Below are 15,622 nucleotides of genomic sequence, written 5' to 3'. Positions count from 1 at the left end.
TTTGGCTTTGCAGCTGACATTGCTGGCGAATTTCTCTGGCTCCAGCCCACATTTCCACCCCCTTTGCAATGGGCTCATTTTGAGGTCTGCCAAGAAATAGCCCAGATAAGGACAAAGTCATTGTTCCCCCTCACTCCCTTCTTTTTCCAGCACTGAAATAAATTGTATTTAGCCCTAGTAGCAGATTTGAGAATGCTTTCTTTTCAAAGGTAGGAATTCTCTGGGCCCCCACTCCTGGCACATGCCCTCCTAGGACCCCCAAAGCTGCTCTAGTTTTGTCCTCAAGCAGTCCCACAGTAACTCCATTACAGGGATATGAATGAGGGGAGTGGTGAGTGTGGGCCCACTGTTAAGGATAAGACCACATAAAAATAAGGGTCTGCTTTGGGGGCAACCCAGCCCAAGGGTGATGTGAGCCTCCAAGGGCACAGTTATCTTGGTAATATCAGGGACTCATTGATGGGCCTTTCAGAAAATCCCCACCTGCATATCTTCTAGGAAGGTAAAGTGGGAAAGGTCAAAAGTCAGAGGGTTCTAATGCCATGTGGCCTACAATTCTTCTGTGCTTATGGAGAGATAAGGCAGCTAAAGTGTACACTGTCCTTGAGAGGATTTGAGATTGCTCAAGATTCTTTCTCTTGTACCACACCAGGTGGCTTCTACAGGTTAACAGCTAGTTTGCAGAGACCAGAAACGGAGAGGCAGGACCTGGAGCAGTAGTTTCCAAATTCAGGGATAGGTGGAGTTTTGTGGTTTCATATGCCATGAGAGTAAGCAGGTATCACTGGGTAAAGAGAGAATGGCAGGAATATGTTCAGCAGTTCAGATTCTACATTGCCCATAGCTATCTGTTTGACCAAGAGGAGGAGGAGCATCAGTTTCCAGGCTCATCTAGAGAGTGGAGCAAGAGGCTCCTAACCCTCCTATCTCTGCACCTTGGCCTAGAGGGCAGACAACACTGTGCTCATGTGCTGACCTCCTGGATTGGCAGAATACTCAGTAGGCGTTACCAACCCTCTAGGCTGCCACTGGTCAGTGACAGCAATAAGTTGTGGGCTACAGGGAAGTCTGGGTGAAACCAGTGGGTAAGGGTAATCAGGTAGGAGGTCAGACTGTGGCATTCCAGTGATAGCCCAGTAAGAGCCTGCCATATTCACTTATGAACAGGGAGTCCCTATGAGGGGAACATACAAGAAATCAGTAGGGGTTGTCTTCCTTAGAACAAAGTTAGGTCCGATATAGGGCTAGCTTCCCACAGACCACTCCTTCATTGCATTGGCACCAAGATGAAGGCACCAGTGCCAGGCTGCCAGCTGGGAGCACTGATTATGGGGGATGGGAAAGATGTTTCTGTCCCTGGCACACATTAGGAACACCAAAGAATGGACAGTTATGCATAAAAATAATTCCCTTGTTTTTGCCTAAATGCTTCTTCATTTCTCATTTTGCCCCTATTGTCATAAAGTAGAGACAAATAATTTGTTCATTTACATAGGAATAAAGAGGGTGCCAAGATTCAGAAATGGCTTGTCATAGGAAGTTATCTGTATCACTAGAGCTCTTTTCCTGAGTGCAAACTGTGGAATTTTGCTTGAAATTAACAATTCATTAGCCATTCATTAAACATGTAATTAGCCTGGGTAAAAACAGATGTCATTTCAATGTCCTTGACATCAATTTTCTCCACTCTGTAATCACCCCCATAACTCCTCTGTTTCCCTATCAAGTCTGAGAAACCCTAAGTTCCAGATTAGGAACAATGGTTATCTTTGGTGGGTCTCACTGCACACAAGCAATACTGGAGTATTCCCATCCATGGAAGCAAAGGATAATTTTCTTTAAATTACAACTTTAGGACGCATTTACACTTACCGATGTTCTACTCCCTCTTCTTGAACAGTAGCAGAGGAAAGCAGTGAGCCACCAAGTGGGGAGCAGGAAGAACTGCAAAACTTCATGCTTTTGCTAATGAGGACTCAACTTTGCAAGCTGCCAACCAGAGGTTGGCTGTACATACCATGTGTGTGCGCACATGTGTTACTGGGGATTGGACCCAGTGGGGAGCTTTACTGCTGAGTTACACACTTTTTGAGGAAGTGTATCACTAAATTGCCCAGGCTAGCCTTGAACTTGCAATCCCCTGCCTCAGCAGCCAGAGTAGCTGGGATTATAGGTGTACACTGGCTCCATACACTTGTTTGTGGTTAACACAGCACTTCCATGCCAATCTTAAGAAATGACATCTCACTCTGGGATTCCAGTGGAAATGAGAGCAGCTCAGGGAATATAAATGTCTGCTGCTACCCAGGCCTTGGTGCTGCAGGAAGAAATGGGACCTCTAAAGGAGGTTCACATTTATCAAGCCTAACAGACTACAGGCACCTAAAGACTCCAACTAGAAAATGGCCTGAGGAGCTCAGAGGAACAAGAGAAGATGGCAGTGCCAGTAACCTATCAGTATCTAATAAACAGGGAAGTTGGAGCAGGACTCTAAAGATCCAGTGGTAAAGTCCAACAACCTGAAACAGCAACTAGCCTGTTTCACCCCTGGGTTACCAACCTCTCAGGAGAGACCAAGCCCACTGGGGAGAAACCTCATTTTCCTTGGGTTCCCAGTTCCTGGTACCATAGCTGGTGACCAATAAATATCTGTCAAATAGAATGACACTGTGAGCAGGGCTGGTGGTGGTACTGAAGATCAAAGAGCTCAGGAGGAGCTCTCCCTCAGAAGGCAGGGGACTCACCCTTCAGAAGATTCTTTTATTAAAACTGGGTGACATCCATAAGGGGACAGTACAAAAAAAATTTTGGTCCATGAAAAAAACATAATAATTCAGTTAATAAAAAGTTATCTTCAATAGGGACACTGTGTAGGAGTGCTGAACTTCCTCCTCATGGTTCCAGCCAGGAGCCAGGCCAGGGCTCAGCTGCCCCAGGGTTGTCCAGTGTCACTGTGGGGAGAACCTTTTGAAGGAGGGATGGGAATATGGCAGGAAGGGGAAGATGGGGAAAAAACTCTGCTGTCCCCAGTGTAGAACAGGCAGGGACAAGGGGTAAGGGGATATGCTCGCAGGAGCCTGAGGAGGGGTGGGGAAGCAGGGGCTTTGTCAGTTCTGTGGGTTCAGAGCCCATGCTGGCAGAATCCCCCTGTGCCCAGCTGTCTCCCACCCTGCTGTGTTGAGTCTGCGAGCCTGGGATATGCTAACTTGGGGGTGATACAACCTGGAAGAAGAATCTGAGGCTCTCCTGGAAAGATGCAAAACCATCTCAGTTCCAAGGGGCCAAGATCACAAGGTCCTGCTGCTACCTGAGGGGTCTGAAGCTTTGAGGGCAAGGGCTGGGGAAGTCACAATCCTGTGAGGCAGGGAGAGGGAAGAGTCACAAACCCAACTCAGAGCTGTTCTCCAGCCCTAGGCGCTTTCACTCCTCAGTACCCTAGAAGTCACCATTGAGTGTCAACTGGGCAGACGAGGGACAGGAAGACAGAATAGCCCAGGGCTTTACCCGTTTGATTTCAGGCCTGTTTCTCCATTAAGGGAGGGAGCAGGGGAGATGAATGAACAAGTCACTCTTCCAAGCAACAGCAGGAAGGAACAGCCTCTGCTGGCAATGACAGTACCCTAGGTTACATCCCTGGGGCTCTGACAGGAAAAGGCAAGATTCCCCCACCCAAATGCCTTAGGTTAGGGCAGATATGAGGGAATCTTACAAAGGGCAGCTATAAGGAGTGTGCAGGAGGGAGCAACAATTCAAGAACAAACTCCAATACTGATGTAGACCCCTACTAAGGAGTCAGAGAAGCACTGAGACAGCAGAGGACTGGGGACTGACCTGGGGCTCAGTGGAGCCCAAGAGCCAGGGTTCCTTTAGTGCTAGAGGGTAACAAGTGAAGGGAGAGTTTGCTCCAAACCTGTGGAGGGAAGGAAGGAAATTGGATTCTGTTATCAGGAGGGCCAAGATGAACTAGCTTATAGAGTGCCCCCAGGCCTGAGTCTTGGAGGAGGGGCTACAACTCCCAACTCCTGGGTCTCTGAAGGGCTAGCTTAGATCAGTGAAGATAGTCTCCTTAAAGACCATCTGGCCTTAGGCCCAGTTCATTCAGAGCACTGATTAATTACCACTACAGATTCTCTTTCTACCACTACCTAGAGGTCCTATGTAGACCAGGGGAGGATAGAGGCACATAGGAACTTTGTGGGGCAAAGGGAAGCTGAGGGGTGGGAAGGGATGGGATGGGAGAAGAGGATAAGAGGTGTCTTGTGAGACAGAAATGTGAGACCCTCTTCATTCTGGTGTTGTCCTTGAACCAACAGCATCCCCTGGAAGGCCCCAAGCAAGACCAAGGCAGGTGCTATGAGGCAGGCAGCACAGGGCCCAAATAAAGAACTGGAGCAGCCAAATTAGGGCTGTAGAAGAAGCCCTATGTATTCCGGATTCCCAGAGCTTGCTCTAATTCTTGTCGTCTCTGCTGCACCTAAGGAGAAAATAATGGAAACTGAGAGAGTTGATCAGAAATTGGTACCTAAAACCACTGACTCCTATCAGAGGCACACACCCCTTGTATTTTTGTCAATTTTCCTGTGTGTTCCAAGCACCTACCTTGGAGTAAAAGTATCGGCACACAGCCTCCTGAGCCCAAGGCTGGAAGTAGAACTCGGCTCGGCGCTCCTCCTCTGGGTTACCCACCACGTCAGTCATTGTCTGAGCAAGAAAGGCAGGGAGAAGGAGAGAATAGACTTGTTTCTGCCTTATGCCTCCTACTGGTCCAATTGTATCCCATCAAAAGATGCTGAAATCCTAATCCCCCAGTACCTGTGAATCTGACCTCATTTGGAAATAGGGTCTCTGCAGATGATCAAATTAAGATGAAGTCATTAGGTTGGCCCTAATTCAACATGACTGTTTTCCTTACAAAGAGGGAAATACAAAGAGACAAAACAGGTACAGAAGGAAGACGATGTGAAGACACATGGAGAAAGCTAACTATAAGCTCAGGGATGCCTGAGGCTACCAGAAGCTAGGAGAGAGGCCTGAAACAGATTCTGCTTTACAGCCCTCAGAAGGATCCAATCCTGCTAACACCTTGATCTTAGACTTCCAGCCTCCACATCATCTGTGAGACAAATTTCTGTTGTTTAAGCCACCAGTTTATGTTAGTTTGCTGTTGCAGCCCCAATGAACTAATACCTGTTATTCACAAGTCACTGCCTTGTCTAGAAACCTACTTGGTGCCCTTTGCCTCTGCTCCTCTATGCAGCCTCCCTAACTGTAGTCACAGCAACAGCAGGTTAGGTGAAAACTTGAGTGTATTTCACACCCTCTGTGTCCATGCCTATTTTCTTGCCTGAGCTTAGTGTTCTCCTCTCTGAGAAATATCTTTAGCTGGGCAGGGTGGTGTGTGCTTGTAATCCCAGTGGCTTGGGAGGCTGAGGCAGGAGGACTGCAGGTTCAAAGTCAGCCTCAGTAACTTTGTGAGGCTCTAAGCAACTCAATGAGACCCTGTCTCTAAATAAAATACAAAATAGGGCTGGGGATGTGGCTCACTGGTTGAGCACCGCTGAGTTCAATCCCCAGTACCAAAGGTAGGGGGGGAATATCTTCAAGTTCCAAGTTTTCCATGAAGCCTTACCCAGAAACTCTAGCCTCACTTTTTAATTATTTTGCTGGTTCTGGTGAGTTCTGATAATGTCTTATATGGCATACTATTTTTAATCATATTAGCTTAGTTTCTCCAAATAGAATACATGTTGCAGAGATCAGGACTTCCTTTCTGTTTCCTTGACAATATGCAGCAAAATGACAACACTGAATAAATACTTAAATCGACACTTGATGGTTTTCCCTACTTAATTGTAAAACGGGATATACCAAAGAAAAATTGGTTCCTCAGTCTCCACTGATCCTTTACTAAGTTCTTTACCTTGAGGTCCCGGCACTGGGACTGAAGCCAGTCATTGATGAAACCCTGAGGGTCTCTGGCAAAGCTCAGCATGAATTCCCGCTGGGTCTTCAACTGGTTGATAGTTTCTATTGTTTCGTGGATCTGAAAGGAAGAAGGAACATACCATTTTCATACTACAGAAACACGAAGTTAGATGGTAGAAAGTGCGTGACGTCTCTGCATGTCACTATCAACCTAGGCACTGGTGCTACTCCCCAGAGCTACAATGCTGTGCCAAGCTCCAACTCCGGGCCCTCAGCATTCTTTCAGCAGGTAACGTGCACTTGTTTGTCTCTGTGTACCCCAAGTAAGGGGTACAGTTTTTCTTTTAGTCTCCTCAGTATCCAGCACTACATGGTGAATACTTAATCCACATCACTAACAGGGTCATGCGTTTCCACTTTGCAGTTCCAGGTCGGTTTTCTAAACTCCAAACAATTCAAGTGTTTTCTTGACATCTCAAGAACCTAACTCAACATCTCCAAAACTAAATCCAGTATCCTTTCCCTAATGCCTGTTCCTCTTCTTCCCAATTATAATAAATACAACTTTCCACCTAAGCCAGAAACTTAGGAGTCATCATTGTTCCTCCTCTCTCACCTCCATCCAAACAGTGGCCAAATCCCTTAATTCTTTTGACCCCTCTCAAATTAGTCTACTTATTTCCATCTTCACTGTCTGTAACTTTAGTTTAGGGCCTTGACAGATCTTCCATGGATGACTATAGCAGTTGCCTACCTGGGCTTCTTGCCTCTACATCTTCCCTCTTACAATCTCCACCTTCCAGCCAGTGATCATTCTAAATACAAATAGCAATACTGGTTCCACTGGTGAAAACCTCTTCACTAGACTAATTCCTTACTTCACCTACAGGATGGAGTAAAAAACAGTGTTCTCTGCATCAAAACCTTATGATAAGTCTCCTACTTCCCCATCTAGCTTCCTTTCCCCAAATATCCTATCCCCCGGCACCTGTTTTGTATCTAATACACCAAATGGCCTGTACCACTTCTTTTTTTGTGTGTTTGTATATGGTGCTGAGATTGAGCTCAGCCCTCACACATGGTGGGCAAGTGTTTTACCACTGAGCTGTACTCCTAACCTAGCTTGTACTTTTTTTTTTTTTTTTTTTTGTACTAATGACTGAAACCAGGGGTATGCTACCATTGAGGTATACCCCCAGTCTTGCTAAGATAGGGTCTTGCTAAGTTGCTGAGGCTGGCTTTGAACTTGTGATTCTCCTACTTCTGCCTCCTGAGTTGCTGGTATTACAGTTGTGCATCACCATGCTTGCCAATGTTATATCTTTAAACACTGTCTCATTTCATCCTCAGAGCACCTTTATAAAAATGGGGAGTACGGTCTCTATTTCACAGATCAGAAACTAAGGCTCAACACTTTAAAAGATAGCCAGAGGCAGAACTCTTATGAGTCTGGCTCCAAATAGCACCAAGTACAGTACCTGACAAATACTGGGTATTCACATATTTTGAATTAAAACTAAGAATCAAAAGGCAGTCTAACCAAAAAAAGAAAAAGAAAAAGAAAAAAATGAAAAACAGCAGTTTAGAAACTGTGATAGGGAAGTGGTAACACCCAAATTAGCTAGGGTTGAGACCCTACCTTGTTGTCTAGAGTAGCAATCTCCTGTTGACTGGCAGTGGACAGCAGGAAAGAATTCATCTGAGTCTTCAAGGTATCATCTACTTCCACATCAATGTCATAACAAGCAGTCTTTTTCTGGTCATTTGGATCAACACTGGGAAGGAAACCAAAGGGATCTGATAAAGGGCTTATCCCCTGGTAAATAAACACAGTGTCAAATGATGGCCCAAGGATGAAAGCAAAGGGGGTTCACTGCAAAAGGGCCCAAGAACTTTTAGGTGCAACAGAAATATTCTGTATCTTCATTGAAGAGGTAGCCATGTGGCATATACATCTACCAAAAGTCTTCAAACTGTACTTTAAATGGGTATAATTTATTATATATAAATTCTACCTCAATGAAGTTAATTTTTTTGTTGTTGTTTTTTAGTGGTGCTGGGGATTGAACTCAGGGTCTTATGTATGCTAGGCAAGCACTCTACCAAATGAGCTATATCCCCAGCCCTGAATGAAGTTAATTTTTTTTAAAGTCGATGATAAAAAATTTTAAATAGTACAAAATGAGGGCTGTTGTGGCTCAGTGGTAGAGTATTTGCCTAGCACAAGTGAGGCACTGGGTTCAATAAATAAATAAGATGAAAGTATTGTGTCCATTTACAACTAAAAAAAATTAATTAATTAAAAAATAAATAGTACAAAATGTATCCAGTGAAAAGTAAGTTCCTTCCTCTCTAAAGAAAATCACCGCTATAGAATTTTATCTTTTTCCCTTTTAAACTAAAATTAAGCCACGGTATAATGGCACATGCCTGTAATCCCAGCAATTAGGGAGGTTGAGGCAGGAGGATCACAAGTTTAAAAACAACTTAGTAAGACTCTGTCTCAAAATAAAATAAAATAAGAAGGGCTGAGGATATACTTCAGAGGTTAAGCACACCTGAGTTCAATTGCTGGTACCCAGTATCAGGAAAAACAAAACAAAGGAAACCACTGAAATTAAACACTGGGTAAGGTGATACATGTCTGTAACCCCAGCAGAAGGCTGAGGCAGGAAGATTCCAAATTCAAGGTCAACCTCAGCAACTTAGGAAGGCCCTAAGTAATTTAGCAAGATCCTGTCTCACATCTTGTCTTATTATTTTTCCCAGTGCTAGGGACTGAACTCAGGCCTCATGCATGCTAGGCAAGTGCTTTACCACTGAGGTATATCCCTAGTCCTCCTAGTCTAAGTCCCTGTCTCAAAATGGGCTAGGGATGTAGCTCAGCAGTAAAGTACCCCTAAACTCATTAAAATTAAACCCCTAAATAAAGTCAAATCTCTCTTACACACACACACACACACACACACACACACACACACACGACCTAGGGCTAGGATGTAGTTCAGTTTGTATAGCGTTTATCTACAATGTGTGAGGTCCTGAGTTTGATCCCAAGCACCACAAAAAATACATAAATAAATAAAAAGTTAAAAAAAGGAAAAGAAAAGAAAAAGCAATCTAACTTAATCCCAGGAATCCAGGACAAAACAGTTTTTATGGTCCCAATATATAGATTATAGGAGTTACTACTTGGTAAATGATGGATCAGGACATAAGGAATGGCAGGTTTTTACCAGACTTAATATAGAGCAAAGGAGAGTGCAAACAGACAATATCCAACTAAAGGGACCTTTCTTCACTCTATCTGCCTAGAGATACCTTGCTCTCTATCTTCTACACTAAATAGCCAACAGAAGCAATAGAGTTAGTCTCAGACTGGAATGCCCTACCACTTAGACATGCTGCTGATCCTTCACATCAGTGATCAGCTCATAAAGGTTTAACAACTAATCATCTGAGGGAGCAGGAATACTGCACTAATGTGCAGTGTTTGCTGATTTCCAGCCACCAATATTCCATCATTGATCAGGGAATGGGGAAGAGCTATGCAACAAAAACAATCATTATACAGTAGTATTTCCACCATACAAACACAATCTTTTTTTTTTTTTTTTTTTTTTTAAACCAGGGAACACAGGGGTACTTAACCAGAGCCACATCCAAAGCCCTTTTTATTTTTTATTGTGAGCAGGGTCTCCCTAGGTTGCTTAGGGTTTCATTAAGTTGCTGAGGCTGACTTTGAACTAGCAATCCTCCTATCTCAGTTGCCCAAGCTGCTGAGATTACAGGTATGTGCCACCATACCTAGCAAGACACAAGTAATCTTGAGAACACAAACACTAGAAAAATGTAATAACCAGGAAGCAGTTAAGTTTTGAATATATATCACCCTCACTTTTAGTATAATAAATTTAATTTTAATTTTATATAATTTAATTAACAGCTTTGTCTAACAACCTGCTTGTAAAATCCCTGTAAAGTTTGACAACTGGCTGTGCCAGCAGGTGAATACCAGCTCCAGCATACTCCATAGCATCCCATGCACAGGCTTACCTGATGACGTGATTAATGATAATGGGTTCTGGTGGCATAAGCAAGGCATGGAGCCTTTGAGGGATCTCTGAAAACTTCATACGTTGAGACTCAAAGATCTGTGGGAAACAGAAGCAGCTACAAATTTGCATTTTGAGTATAATTAGTGCGTGAGTAGATTCTAACAAAAGAATGGGTTCTTTACCTACCTGCTGGAGGTACTTGTCACAGATGACAAACTCCCGCTCATGAGGATCTTGGAGCTTATGTGTCTTAATATATTGCCACAGTGCTTGAATGATCACCGGACGAGTCTGGGTGTGGATGCCAAGGAGCCGAGCCAGACGAGGGTCTAATTTAAACTGGGGAGGCTACACAGAATCAAAGAGTGTAGGTGATAAAACTAATGAGTTGGGTCTATGTGTATTTTAGGATACTTAGTACAGAAGAACATTCAATCTAGTCAGCAAATATTAACAAAGTGCTTTCTCAGGGGTAGGAAAACACTAGGAAGAACTCAGGACTAAGAACTATCTCCATACTAAAGTGACAAATTATTTACAACCAGACTTAAACCCTTAGTCAGACTGCTAATGGAATATGACTATGAAAGTTGGACTCCCTCACACCTCCACGGAATACCTGGTAATCCAGCATCAGTAGAACAGTACATCGTACATTCACGTCTCCTGGTCGCTTCACCTGGAAGCCATCGGTCTCCTGGGTAGTGGCGGTCCTGTGCCACTACAGAGAGGAAGATGTCAGGGGGTGCTCTCCCAGAGGAAGAGCTGGGGTGGGAGGGAAGAGCTTCTGTAATGACTGAACATTCATTCAATTCTGATTACTGAGGCTACTGAAGAAGAACAATAACATGATGCATCTCTAAAAACTGCATATGACTGGGATTATTGTCTGTGTATAAATAGATTAACTTTTTAATTCTACGTGTTTGCGATCACATTTAAATTAGCATGAATTTCTAGTGATAACTTTATCCACAAAAAGAACAGAAATACACTGTAGTTACTATTTATTGAATATTTATTATATGCAAAAGTATTCTAAAACATTAACTGGATTGTCACTTAATTCCCAAACATCCTTGAGATAGGCACTAATACCTATTTTATAGATAAGAAAACTAATGCTTAGGAGAATGAAGCAATTTGCCTAGGTCAAAGAGCCAGAAAGTGGTGGAGCTGCGATTTGAGATCTAGTGTGTCTGACTCTACGGTCCACATTTTTAGCCACTATACTCTACTTCTATAAAATTAAATTAAATAGATTTATAAATTTCTATTGATTCTATGACTTACTTCCCTTATTAGATGGTAAAGACCTTTCCATGTCTCTTAGTGGTTGAGGTTAAGGGGCTGCGGCTACACTGGCAAAGAAAGGAGCAAGTTAAGTTTACATGGAGTGCTGGACTGTCATTCTGGTTCTGATTGTATCCCAAAGAATACTATTGCTAATATAGTCTTCAAAACACTGAGCTATTGGGCATTATACTAAATGATTTCTGGTGATTTGTATGTGACTCTAAGGGAACAGGAACCAAAAGGAAGTCCCATAACTATAAAGATAATATAGGCAAGTACTAGTATCCTATTAGTCAACCCGTTTAACTATAGTAACTGCTACCAGGAAAAAGTATGAATGGTGTGTGGGTAACTAATGACTCACCAGTATTAACAAGCAAGATGCAGAGCAGAGATAGCCTGGCATGTAAAACGAGGCCTCCATTAGAATTTCCCTTGAAAGTGGGGACAGTGGCCAGGATAACATTAAAAAGGCGGGACAAGTTAGATTGCAAACTAAACACAGCTAGTGCCACCTGGAGGTCAAAGTACAAACTGCAAAGGTAGAACTATACACCTGGGTAACCCTTTATTTTACACCTCCCGCTTACACTACAGAGGTTAAAGTATGGTTCCCAAGTCCATCATCCTCCAGTCACAGAGTCAAAATCTAGAAAGCAGAACTACTCACTTCTACCAGATGGTTGTCTGGCCCATACAAGTCTTTGTCCAATTCAATCACTAAGGACTTAAAAAAGGAAGAAAATTTCCTCTTTTGTTTTGTGGCATCATATTTGGACAAGGCTGACTAGAAGAGAGAGAAAAGGTCATGTTAGAAAAGGCTAGAATAAATTTCCCACAACAAAGTTCTTAAAAAAAGAGTCCACAACAGCATGGGGGAAAAAAAAATAAAACACTAAAAATGCCTTCTGAATATTTCTGAGGAGATGGAAAAGCATCTGTGGGTATTAAGCAAGTCATGATAGGTAGCAACAGAACCCTGAGGAAGCAGCCTATAACACAGACAGGATCGTTGACTTACCTACCTCATTACCCTTTGGGAAATGAGACAAGTTAAGCCAAACTTTTGCACATAACAAAGCAAGTTTGAATAGAGAAAATTCTGACTGTAGAGGGGAAATGAATCATAGGCAAAAAGCAGCCAGGACAAAAACAGCTTTATTTGGACAGAACAACACAATAAGCAGATGGACTGGACCAACACAGAAGAGAAGACTATGACACTGAACTCTGGTTCTCCTGCAAAAATACATTCAAATTAGCTTGCCTACAAGCAGCTAAAAATAGAGAGCCAGAGAGTGTAAGGAATGAGAGAAAGGTGAGCTTCCCCAAGGAGCTGCTTGCTGGTGTGGGAAGTTTGGGGGCTATCACCTGTCAGCTGATGTTCCCTGCGAAGCCACAAAGAGCCTGTTGGAGGAATCTATTCTACTTAAACCAGGGGCATCTCCAATGAAGATGGAGATACCACAATGGGAATCAAGGACCTTAAGGACCCCAAGAGGAAGCATGGCCTCAAATGCTAAGCATCAAACTCACTTGATTTAAGAAAAAAAAAAAAAAAACTAAACTTCAGATACTGTTAAATTCAAAGGCACCAGGAGAAAGGTAAACAACAAATCAGATCTCAGGACAATATGACACCAGTGAGGGTCAAAGTTGTGGAAGCAGATACAAAGGACTATTGTCTTTCTGTAAAGAGAACAGTGTCCCTCTCTCTGATGCTCCCAGCAGGAGCTATGAGCACCAGTCAGGCTTCCTGCTGATTGCACAACACTGCTCATTCCCAGCAGTTCCCACCCTGGATGCCAACCACAGTGGACCTTTAACTCACATCCTCCAGGAGCCGTCCTTCTACCCGAAGCTCCCAGGAAGCCACCGTCCCTTCCCCATCCTCGGCATCTGACTTAGCCGGATTGAAAGTGTTAGAAATGAAAATTCGCAGCTTCCGTTTTTGCTGAGGAAGGCAGAAACAGGATTGATGGTGGGGCTTCAGTGGTTTGATGTTGAAGACAAGGGTCTCCCCAAACCCCAAAACTGCTCCTAACATACTGGTTTACTTTCTACCCAGTCCCTCCAGGTGGTGGATGAAGATTCCATTTAGAAGAGGAGTACAGGCCACTGACCTAAGAACAAGTGCATACACCAGGATGCCAAGTGGACAAAGTCATGCAAGGTGCCAGGTTCCCAAGGTAGCAGAGCCATTATAGCAAAAACATGGACAAGATATATTTCTGATGCAAGAGACATCAAAAGTCCCTCCCCCCTGGCTGTTCTTATGCTACTAATGTAATTCTTGGTTTGTAGGCGGAAGGGAGAGATGCAATTTAAATGCCAAGGAGAGCTGTGCTGTGCCTTTGATTTCTCATCTAAAGCCTGGTGAAGGTTCCCAAGTCCTCTCCTTTGGCTCTTTGCCTAATGCTGTCCTGTTTTACCTTGATGGGACGTTTCAAGGCCTCCTGGATATCTAGTCGTTTCCTCATGATAGTCTGGTCCAGTTTCCTTTCAAAAGCCAAAGATCCATATAGGCCTGGGATTCTGGTACCAATTCACGAATCTTAGGAACAGAAAGATATAATTGGGATCTAGAGCTGGTCATCTCTATTCTCAAACTCACCACATCTTCAAGAAGATCTATAGTCTAGACTCACCCTTTGAGGTAGAATTTTGTCAGCCATCTTCTTTTTCTTTGCACTGTTTGGAATAAATACTGTTATCAGGTTGGAACAGAACTAGTCAGAACATGAAGATAAGCTGTCAGTACTTCCATTTATAATAAAGTGAGGGCCTGAAAAGCTCCCAAATCAAAGAAAACCCCCTCCCCCAAAAACCATCAACTCCACAAGGCATTCTCAAGGATGAGCCCCCATAACAACATCTGCTGATGCAGCACTACCATTTCTTGATTTGCCACTTCTCTCCTCATAGATCCCCTCCCCCACTCCCCAAGACATCTTACTTGTGGTTTCGATTTTGGACCGCCTGCTGTTGGACCTGCTGGATCTGCTGAGGTGCAGGTCTTTTGCGGGACTGGTCCATCCCTGACTGGGCCAGGCCAGGTCGGACAGAAGGGTTTCCCCCATAGCCAGGAGGTCCCATGGAAGGTCCCTGAGGTGTCATTCGGCTGCCTGGCAGCATACCTGGTCTCTACAGAAGGGAAAGAACCCAAAGATGTAATGGCTTCCCTTGCTAACCCCATTAAAAAATGGGGGAAATCTGAGTTCTTTGAAACAAGATAGGGGGATTGGGGGACAATGAAAGGACAGCTCTCTGCCTCTTTGGAATATAGGTAATTGGAGTTTCCTCTGCTTCAATAGTGATTTCATAGAAAAACAGGGTACTAAAGCTAAGAGACCGTCGGATTATATTCAAATTCTCCCCAGGTTATGTTGGGTCTGACTCTTCCAACATCTCTAGTTCCACATTTTCTCTGCTAGCTCCTTAGATGCTGACCTCAATTTGCAACTAAATCTTGGGTGTCCCTGTGAGCTCTGGAGGTGCTCAAGCCCCTTTGCACTCCCTAACCATGCCAGGCGCCACTTAACCCACCCTGGTTCTACATCGACTCCCTAATCATGCCAGGCGCCACTTAACCCACCCTGGTTCTACATCGACTACCCAATGAAACAATGCCTCTGGGAGCAGGTGAGGATGCCAACTGCCTCCCCCAACCCCCCACCCTGGGCACGAACCCCTCCCAAGGGAGTCCCTCCTACTACTCCCCCAGCCTTGGTACTCCCAGGGCCCCGCCCCCGGCCTGTGCGCCCCTCCTCCTGCCTCACTCACCGGATAGGCCGCTCCGGGCATCGGGGAGCGGTACAGCCCTTGACCCGGCGCCGGGCCCATTCGCACGGGAGGTCCCGGAGTTCCGCCCGGGCCCAGAGCAGCCGCCGCACCCGCCCCTCCAGAGGCTCCGGCGCCGCCGCTCGGAGCTACAGACTGGAAACCCGCCCGGGCCGCCATCTTCCCGGAGCCGCCGCTGCAGCTGCACAAAGAACCGGAACCGGAATTCCCCCTGCCCCCGCGCGCCCCCCGAGTGCCTGCCTGTTTGTGCGCCCGGCTGACCGGCCGGCATGGGAAGCTCGGGACAGCGAGACTGTAGGCTAGAGGGGGCGACTAGCGGAAAAGGCGTGCTGACCACTCCCTCCCGGCTTCAGGGTCCGGGAGGGAAAACCATAGAGAGGAACTGTAGGATAGAGAGGCCGCGCGAGCGGGCGCCCCCAGGCCGACGGGAGGAAGACAAGGCCCTGGGAAGGGACCACAGTCCCCACCCCTGCCCCAACCATGATTCCAGCCCTCTGATGAAGAGGGATTTGGAGTAATTGCTTCAATGTTGGCGCAGTGCA

At 44.9% G+C, this 15,622-nt stretch overlaps 1 protein-coding gene across 1 annotated transcript; it reads right to left on the bottom strand.

Moving 5' to 3' along the window:
* Positions 1-2,746: 2,746 nt before the first annotated feature.
* Smarcd1 (SWI/SNF related, matrix associated, actin dependent regulator of chromatin, subfamily d, member 1) lies at positions 2,747-15,433 on the bottom strand. The gene is given in 14 exon segments (XM_047548139.1): positions 2,747-4,474; positions 4,600-4,701; positions 5,921-6,043; positions 7,565-7,700; positions 9,982-10,079; positions 10,170-10,331; positions 10,603-10,704; positions 11,950-12,066; positions 13,111-13,233; positions 13,712-13,794; positions 13,797-13,833; positions 13,928-13,970; positions 14,236-14,423; positions 15,063-15,433. Coding segments are annotated over 14 exon segments (1,545 nt in total). The 5' UTR covers positions 15,240-15,433; the 3' UTR covers positions 2,747-4,420.
* Positions 15,434-15,622: the final 189 nt, after the last annotated feature.

The sequence above is a fragment of the Sciurus carolinensis genome, chromosome 4 (assembly GCF_902686445.1).
Source record: "Sciurus carolinensis chromosome 4, mSciCar1.2, whole genome shotgun sequence".
In the NCBI taxonomy this organism is placed as follows: Eukaryota; Metazoa; Chordata; class Mammalia; order Rodentia; family Sciuridae; genus Sciurus; species Sciurus carolinensis.
The sequence above is the reverse complement of the archived record's forward strand: the minus strand, read 5'-3'. Positions and strand labels throughout refer to the sequence as shown.